Source organism: Thrips palmi, unplaced genomic scaffold (assembly GCF_012932325.1).
Source record: "Thrips palmi isolate BJ-2018 unplaced genomic scaffold, TpBJ-2018v1 HiC_scaffold_16, whole genome shotgun sequence".
Classification (NCBI taxonomy): domain Eukaryota; kingdom Metazoa; phylum Arthropoda; class Insecta; order Thysanoptera; family Thripidae; genus Thrips; species Thrips palmi.
Window position 1 is genome coordinate 1389932 of NW_023144625.1, and position 8643 is coordinate 1398574.

The 8643-nt window shown below is 39.6% G+C and overlaps 2 protein-coding genes across 2 annotated transcripts; one reads left to right on the forward strand and one right to left on the reverse strand.

The window, feature by feature from the left end:
• Nucleotides 1-1092: 1092 nt before the first annotated feature.
• LOC117642363 lies at nucleotides 1093-3273 on the reverse strand. Its single transcript, XM_034380449.1, has 6 exons — nucleotides 3135-3273; nucleotides 2944-3032; nucleotides 2631-2855; nucleotides 2273-2332; nucleotides 1776-2186; nucleotides 1093-1143 (listed from the first exon to the last, which is right to left on the reverse strand). Exons 1-6 carry the CDS (start codon nucleotides 3199-3201, stop codon nucleotides 1093-1095), a joined length of 903 nt encoding a protein of 300 aa, XP_034236340.1. The 5' UTR covers nucleotides 3202-3273.
• A 1784-nt stretch (nucleotides 3274-5057) lies between these two features.
• On the forward strand, nucleotides 5058-8403 carry LOC117642364. Its single transcript, XM_034380450.1, has 3 exons — nucleotides 5058-5302; nucleotides 5719-5919; nucleotides 6002-8403. Exons 1-3 carry the CDS (start codon nucleotides 5158-5160, stop codon nucleotides 8401-8403), a joined length of 2748 nt encoding a protein of 915 aa, XP_034236341.1. The 5' UTR covers nucleotides 5058-5157.
• The last annotated feature ends 240 nt before the right edge of the window (nucleotides 8404-8643 follow it).

Below are 8643 nucleotides of genomic sequence, written 5' to 3' on the forward strand. Positions count from 1 at the left end.
CGAGCAGCGCGAGTCAAGAAGCTATATAGCCCCAATCCGACTGACTGACTCACTGACTCACTGACTCACTTATAGAAATGTTTGGGGTCAAGGAGTGGTCGTAGAGACTTTCGGTTTTTTCCCTTCGATTCCAAAATTTTTTGGGGAAAAATTTGGGGAAAAAACCCGGAAGTTCAAAATTCCTCACCGTTTCCGAGCAAAACTACTTAATCTTCAAAAAGGGGACCAAATTTCTCACCGTTTCCGACAAAACCCCTCAATCTTTGAAAAAGGGGACCCACCCACTAAAAAAATTTTTATTCGCCCTTTCAGTAGGTCTGGTCGAGACATTTCCAAAACTGTGCCGCAATCTGGTCTCCGTCACCGGCAACATCCTAAATACGATTTAAAAATAGGCCTAAATTCAACAAAATCCACTCAATCTTCAAAAAAGGGGACCAACCGACTAAAAATTTTTATTCGCCCCCTCGGTAGGTTTGTCGAACATTTTCCCAAACTATGCCACAATGGTTCTCCGTCACCGGCAACATCCTCAAAACGATAAAAATAGGCCTAACCCTAAAGAAATCTGTGTCCCCCGACGGTCCTTCCGAAAGTCCTCGCTCTAAGTCCCCTGAAGTCCCTAATCTAGTCCCTCTGAGGTACCAAAGTGTAGCATCTGAGGTACAAGAAACTCTGAAGTCCCCCTCGTCCATGAAGCCTCTTTCGTCCCCTCATGTCCCCCTTGGGGTCCGTTCGCCCCCCGATGTCCCTCCTGAAGTCCCTTTCAAGTCCCCCGTCTGGCAATTTTAGGGGCGGTGGTAGGGGGTGGTTAGGGGTGGGAGGGGTGGGGGGGGTTGGGGGGTGGGGTGGGGGGTAGCCCTGCAGGGTGCCGCGGCCTGCAGGGGTGCCTGGTGCCCCGCTCGGGCTACTGGTGTAGAGCACGGTGCTTGTGGGAAAGGGGGATTTGGGAATGAGATACAATGTATGTTCAAAATTATTTATTGCTCACCCTAACAGAAATGGAAGCAAGTCAAAATAAAATAAAAATTTTAAATGAAATAGTATAGTTAGAGAGAAAATCCAGAGAGAGTGCCTTATTTTAGCCGTTCCTTAAATGCAGCCGCCTAACTGAAGTACGCTCCACTTAAAGCTCTTGCACACCTGCAACAAACAAAAGGAAAGTGTCAGTTAAGTAACAACAACAACAGAAATAAAACACTTGAGAGCAGGAAGGATCAATGCCATGAATAAAAACAATCACTGAATAACAAAGTTATGGAAAAAAATGCTATTTGATCAGCCAAAAGCCAAAAGTTGATTTGTGGTTCATAACTTCATTTTTTTCTAGATTGTTTGGCATTTCCTCAATGATTAGAATTTCTTCCTTCATATATCAGTGTAAAGAAAGATGATTTGGTGGCATCTGATAGAAAAAATTCTGTGGAACAATTTCACAATTATAAAATTCATTATTTAAAATAAATTCTGTAACAATTTGTAACAATTGTGCTATCAAACAAAAAAAATCGAGGCCCAATTTTTGGCAGAGCTGGTTGAACTATAACATTGAGCGCAAGGTTCACGATAAGAACTCTAAGTTGACTGAGCCATCAGGTCAGAAGTTTAATTTTACGACACCAAATAATCTTTCTTTACAATCATACATGAAGGAAGAAATTCTAATAATTGAAGGAATGCCAAACAACCTAAGTGGAGTGATGAACCACAAATCACACGTTATCCATATCAGACTTAATTGAATAAAAGGAAGATATGAAAATAATGTTACTTACAGTGGGAGATGATGGGTATTGGATTCCAGTTCCAGTTTGAGGATACTGGACTCCACTTCCAGTGTGAGCATACTGGACTCCACTTGCAGTGTGAGGGTAATGGACTGCACTTGCAGTGTGAGGGTAATGAACTGCACTTCCAGTTTGAGGGTAATGGGCCCCACTTCCAGTGTGAGGGTAATGGGCTCCACTTCCAGTGTGTGGGTAATGACCCCCACTTCCAGTGTGACCAGAGTGCATCATCGGATATGCAGCCCCTTGCTGCATCCCACCTTGGTGTCCATTTGGAGTGTGTCCAGATTGCATCATCGGATATGCAGCCCCTTGCTGCATGGCATCATTCTGGTGTCCATTTGGAGTGTGACCAGATTGCATCATTGGTTGCGCAGCCTCTTGCTGCATGCCATCAACCTAAAAAGATAGACAATAAAAAATATTAATGTCTATGATAAGCAGTAAGCAATTTCAAATGAAAAAGAAACTATGGTCTCACTCACATAAAAGCCAGAACAATTTTGATAAGTAGGATGTTGATTGTATTGATACATTTGTGATTGCTGGAAACAGAAAGAACAATTATCATACCTCAATAAAAAAATTTGTATGGAATAAAGAGATGCTACTTTACATTTAAATTCATTTTTAGCATTTCCTACTCTATCATTATAAGAGGAACACAAAAACAGAAGGAAGGCAAAAGCAGACTGCCATGAACTTGAATATGTCGCAAACCCAATTGGAATGGACGTACTTTTCCTCTGACTGCATTCTACACTGCCAACAGTGTCAAATTTACTGACTTCACAGAAGTGTGGCAGCCTCATTAAAAGAAGGAAAAGAGTAAAATGTACACACCTGCTCAGTATGAGTGACAACCAAACTCTTCTGGAACTTGGCAGGGGAGGCAATCACCGAATGACTCTTTATTGGAGACTTCTCAGTAGTCTTGAGAGGAGACTTCAGCGGCTCAACAACTATCTTATTCTCCTTTTTGGAAGGAGAGCCTTCATCCTTTGAAGTAGAGTCTGAGCCCTTCTTCTTTTTCTTTGCGGGGGAGCATTTCTTGCTACTTGAGGGTTCCTTAAAAAAAGGGGGGGGGGAATGGAACATATGATAGCATTTTTCAGTTACTATTTAAGGATTAAGAGGAGAGGAAACAAGACCATACCTTTTTGGCCTTAGTGGATGAGCACTTCTTTGTGATAGCTCTAACAAACTGGCTCCAAGTCAAGTCGGGACAGTATTCAGTAACAAAGGCTAAAGTCAAAGAGAGACAACCAAATAAAAGAAAAGATTTTAAATACTTGATGAAATTTTCAATAAAAGAAATTCTTTAATCACTGTTTAGTCAGAACTCACCATATATAGTCGACAAGTCATCAGGCGATGCTGTCAGACTGCCCTTCTTGCGTCCCTTGGCAGTCATTAGCTTTACTTGTTCCTCTCCATAAATCAAGCCAAAGGTCTTCCTAGCAAAATTTGTGCCCGACTTCTGAGATTGAGTATCAAGAACTAACATGTTTCTGACTCCCTTGTCCACCATCAGAGTGTTTCTTCTTCAGACGCACCTTCAAATGAAATTTTATAATTACTACAATGTTGAAAACCAAATAACTGACATTAGATTTGAACGGACACATACCGTCTTGCTACTCTGAATCACCGGCACTGCATAAACCTGAGTGAAAAACATAACATTCAAACAACAGAAATATTATGTAAGGATGATATTTGAAGTTATGAAACTCACATTCTTGGGAGAGACACAGATGCTTTCTTTGGTTCCAAAGCATTTCAAAAGAAACTGCAGGAAGGACACAGTGTTTGGATTTTCTGTGAGGAAGAAATACAACAATGGAATATTGAAGCTTTCATGAAAATATAAAAAGAATTATCGATTCACACTGGGTACTCACTGAATTCACTCAACTCTCTGTCTTTTGAATTGTCATTGTCATTATCATCAGAGGAACTGTCCATATCTTCATCATCTTTGTCATCATCTTTGTCATCAATTGACGCAATGTCATCATCAGATAAAAGCTGATCGGTATTCTGTGATGGGAAAAGCCGCCGAACAGATTTGGCAAGTTTGGCATCTTCTTCAGCCTCTGTGGCATTCTGAGCAGCTGTCCTAGCACGTGCAGCTTCTGCTTCTTTCTTCTTGGCCTCCTTTTGAGGAGTGGTGAGTTTAGGCCGCTCACCTAAAGCTATTGAAACCGCTCGCCCAGATGCCTGTCCAGCAGTAACAGGTTTCTTAGGTCTCCTCTTAGATGGAGGGGCACAATTCTCGTTCGCAATTTTTTCAGCCAGGGCTTCTTCAGCTGCCTCTACTTCTTTGACATCATCTGCGAACAAATAAGAATACAAACATCACAAAACAGAAGGTGCATCAAGAAAATGGTACGGAGAGATTGATGGCAAGCTTGCTCAAGCTTGTACCACAACGGCTACAATGCGGTTTAAGGTTAAGGGTTTTGAAACAAACTGTAAAATTAAACATGCAATGTAATCTCTGTTTGAAAGTCAATTGCCTTTTCAGTGCCACAGACCAAAATAAGTTTAATCTTAGTGAAAGACTCTCAACACTCTTGCACCTGCCATGAGTGCGGCCGTTACAGATTGAGTTATAATTCTAACCTAGTACGTCCCAATAGTGGCTATACAAATCTCATTTAAACTTTGATCCTTAAACAACGCAAGTATACAGAACTCACCGGACATTTTGATGATTTTGGCGAGGTAGTTCTTTCCATTTTTGTACTTTATGTTACCGAGTCCACCCTCATGACGAATCTCAGCAGGGACTTTCGAAGCATTCCAGACATCCCAACGGCCTTCATGAACCCAGTGAATAAGACACTGAGTTACCATCCTGAATCAGCGTTAAAGAATTAACGATGCTAAGGAAAAACAACTTCTTTAACGAAGAGCCTAACACGAAACAACAAGCTAGTGGAGATCCGTTGAGCCTAAGTCCACGAAATCGCGCCAACTTGTTCAGACAAGCCTCATCTCACTGCCTGCTTGATACTGGTTTTCATACTCGTCGTGCAAACATCGAAAAATAAAAGAAATTACTTAAAATTTGAACCAGAGCAATTCATACCATTTTAACTTCTCAATAGGTTTTCAAAATTATTTTCGTGCAGTCAAAAGAACAAGAAAGCCTGTGATAAAAGTAACGTGAATATAAGAGAAGTGCCATCCACGAATAGTGTTGGTCAACCTGCGACCAGAAAAGAAGAAAAGGAAAACCGAACAGAACTGAGTATAGTCGGAGGGAGGAAGAAGGGAATGAAACATGTTTCAATAGTTTTATAATTTTTATAATTTTATTATTCGTTTTAATCATTTTATTAATTTTAATTCAACAACTGACATGTCGAGATGGACGAGGTACAGAAAGAAAAAAGATGCATTGAATGCAGGGGATGAAAGTGGGGCCAGTGATTTGTCAGACACCGAGCCGTCATCTGACTCCGATTCCGACAGACAGCAGCCTGCACCGAAGCGTGGACGAAAAGGTACATTTAATGATGGCAATCACTTCAATTTCGTGTAGGTTCTGTTGTGGACCAACTGTTTGACTATGCCAATTCCTGGTGTGTAATTGTCATCCGCTAATATTTCCTTCAGTGACAGAAATTTATAAGTAAACATAACCTGTAATAACTCACGTATTGAAATGCATTTAGTTTCGACCAGCAATTTATTGAGTGTCCCACTGTAGGGCTCCCTCATTTTTCCGACCTTGAGTTTCACTTTTCACTTAGAATTTCAAGTACTGGATGAGCGTTAATATTATCATCTGTGTTGCTCTGAGTGAGCATCTGACATGTTCAATCCACTCATTTTGGCAAATATTATCATTACCCCTCCGCTCCTTTCAAATCAATTTAATAGTTGTGGTGCTTTATTGTGGTTATTTTTGTTTTTTTAGAGTCTTCCTCTTCTTCCTCTGAGAGCGATGATTCCTCTCAGCCATCGGGGTCTGGTGATGAGAATGCGGATTCACAAGATGAAGAAGAAGAGATGCATCATGGTGAAGATGATGAAGGAGAACAGAATGGTGGACAGATTGTTGATGAAGTTTTGGTGGGAGGAGATCCTGAAGATAATTTAGAAGTGCCAAACAATGAAGGTATGCTTTGTAAATTGTCATTTTTGTTTTAAAATTACATGCTGTGAAAGAGAGTGTTTCAATTTTTATTCTGTTTCGACAGGGAATGATGGAGAAGCAGGGCAACAAGGACCACAACAAGATGAGGATGATGATAGTTCAGTTGATGAAAATGATAATGACATTGTCAGCGACAGCAGTAGTGATGAAGAAACTTCTAGTGAAAGTGAGAATGAGAGCGATGATGAATCAGATGAATCCGATGAATCAGATGTTGATTATGAAGGTGGTAATGCTCCCAATGGAGATATTCCCTTGTATGCAAATGCTCGTATCTCTGTCATGGAATCGATTATAATGATTCTTACCTTGTCAATAACTTTTAGTCTAAGTGGAGCTTGTTTAGCTAAAATTCTGGAACTCATTGAGCTTCACTGTCCACCTGTCAATAACTGTATTACTTCCCTTTACAAATTCAAGCAACTTTTTATAGATATTGGCAGGAATTGTCTTGTATTGCACTACTATTGTGAGAGATGTTTTAAGAAACTCCAAAACAAAAACTCCATTTGCAATCAATGTAATAATGAAACCAAAGTCGCTTTTTTTGTGGAGGTTCCTATACTTAACCAACTCCAGAGAATGTTTTTGAGGCCCGGTTTCCTAGAAATGTTAATGTTCAGGTTTAATGGGCAGAAGAAAGATGCTAACAATTTTGAAGATATATATGATGGTCGTCTTTACAAAGAGAATATGGGTGAAGAATTTCAGCCAGGTCATTATAATATATCTTTTATGTTTTACACTGATGGGATAAGTATTTTCAAATCAAGCAAATTTTCAGTGTGGCCCGTGTTTTTAGTCATTAACGAACTGAATTACAAAACGAGAACTCGGAAAGAAAACATCCTGTTGGCAGCTCTGTGGTTTGGGAAATCCAAACCAAAACCGAACTTGTTTCTGAAGCCTCTCCAAAAAACTTGCAGAAAGTTTAGAGATGGTGTTCAACTCAATGTACCCAATGGACCTCCTGTTTCTGTTAAGGCAACTATGATTTGTATGACTTGTGACTTACAAGCCAAGGGAATATTCTTACGTCAAAAATTGTCAAATGGTTACTATGGCTGCAGCAAATGTCTGTCAAGAGGTGTGAGAATTCCTGTGGGAAGATCATCAGTTCATGTGCATCAACATATAAGACCCCAGCAAATGCAGCTCAGGAAAAATAATGAAGTTAGAGACCTTGCACTAAACAAACAATTTGGGTACAAAGGAATTTCATTGTTATATTTCCTTATGCCTTCCATGGTGGCTGGGACTTGTATCGACATTATGCACCAGATTTTTTCAGGACTGAGTAAGCTGTTAGTCAAACTGTGGTTTGATCCCAGCTTTTCGGGTCAGCCCTATTCATGTACCAGGATGATTGATATTGTGAATGAAAGGTTGTCAAGCATTGTGCCTCCTAGCTTTGTTGAACGCTTTACAAGGACTTTGACTGATAGGAAGCTATGGAAGTCAAAAGAGTACAAGTTATGGTTCTTTTATTATTCAATAGTTGTTATGCAAGGTATTTTAGAAGATGTATATTTAGATCATCACATAAAATTGGTTTCCGCTTTATCATTGTTGTCACTGGACAGTATTTCTCCTGATCAAATAGATTCAGCAGAAGAGCTTCTTCTTGAGTATATAAAAGACTTTCAGAACCTCTATGGTCTACGGTACATGGGAATGAATGTGCACATGCTGGCCCATCTATGCGATATGGTACGAGATCTTGGGCCCCTCTGGGTTTACTCGTGCTTTTTTCTGGAAGCTCTAAATGGGCAAATAATCAAGCTTGTTCATAGCCCCTTCCAACCTGCTCTTCAGATATGCTCCTCAGCCTCTTTATTCCTTAGTTTGAACACTAAAATTGACAGCCTTCTAGCTGATTCTGTTGCCAGAAATTTCTGTGTTAAGCTAAGGTCTGGAGCTCCTGATAAAAAAATTGTAGAACATATAAATGATAAACTTAAGATAGTAGGTCGCCCTGCCTTTCAATACAATGTATCAGCTGCAACAATCCAGGTCCTTATGAATAGATTTAACGTTGCTAATAGTCACTTTCAGTCCTTCTTTAGATTAAGAAAAAGTGGTATTGTTTACACAAGTGAGAAACAACAGGCTACCAAGAGGTGTTCTATGTATGCTTCATTTGTGAAAGATGGCGTGCCATTCCTTGGGAAAATCAGAGACTATGTAAGAGTGTCAACTTGTGTTTGTACAAAGATTTGTCTCTGCATGCCAGCTCGTTACTTCTGTGTGGTGCAAATTTATGAAAGAATACCTTGGAGAATTCATGATGTACAAAATGTTCGCATCAGTTACTTAACAGCAGTTGCACCTACTGATAATGTACTTGCCTTTACTTGCGATGAGCTCCAAGGACCATGTTTTTACATGAAAACAAATAATTTTGAATATCTGGCAACACGAGTAAATAGATTGGAATATGAGTGAAGCATTTGCTGATATAGTTCATTAAAGTGTCTTGTAAGAAACATATTTAAATTTTTTTATCCAAATAAATCTTTTTACTATAGAAAGAAAAATTTAATCCCCTTTCTCCCTTGCATGCACTCTAATAAGAAGTGGAAAATTTTATGCAAAAAGCATCCTCTAGTGCAGGGCAAATCTTCAGAGAAGCAATTAATTCTTTCCTACTGAAAAACACTCTTCACACCCAAAAAATTTAAAATT

Bases quoted from the DNA above. Each gene is read 5' to 3' on its own strand.
- LOC117642363 (XM_034380449.1), bottom strand. From the start codon at position 3,201: ATGACTGCCAAGGGACGCAAGAAGGGCAGTCTGACAGCATCGCCTGAT. The intron at 2,333-2,630 runs GTGTGTACATTT...TTCTGTTTCCAG, and splicing joins TTGTCACTCATACTGAGCAG to CAATCACAAATGTATCAATA. The intron at 2,187-2,272 runs GTGAGTGAGACC...CTATCTTTTTAG, and splicing joins AAAATTGTTCTGGCTTTTAT to GTTGATGGCATGCAGCAAGA.
- LOC117642364 (XM_034380450.1), top strand. From the start codon at position 5,158: ATGTCGAGATGGACGAGGTACAGAAAGAAAAAAGATGCATTGAATGCA. The intron at 5,303-5,718 runs GTACATTTAATG...TTGTTTTTTTAG, and splicing joins ACCGAAGCGTGGACGAAAAG to AGTCTTCCTCTTCTTCCTCT. The intron at 5,920-6,001 runs GTATGCTTTGTA...CTGTTTCGACAG, and splicing joins AGAAGTGCCAAACAATGAAG to GGAATGATGGAGAAGCAGGG.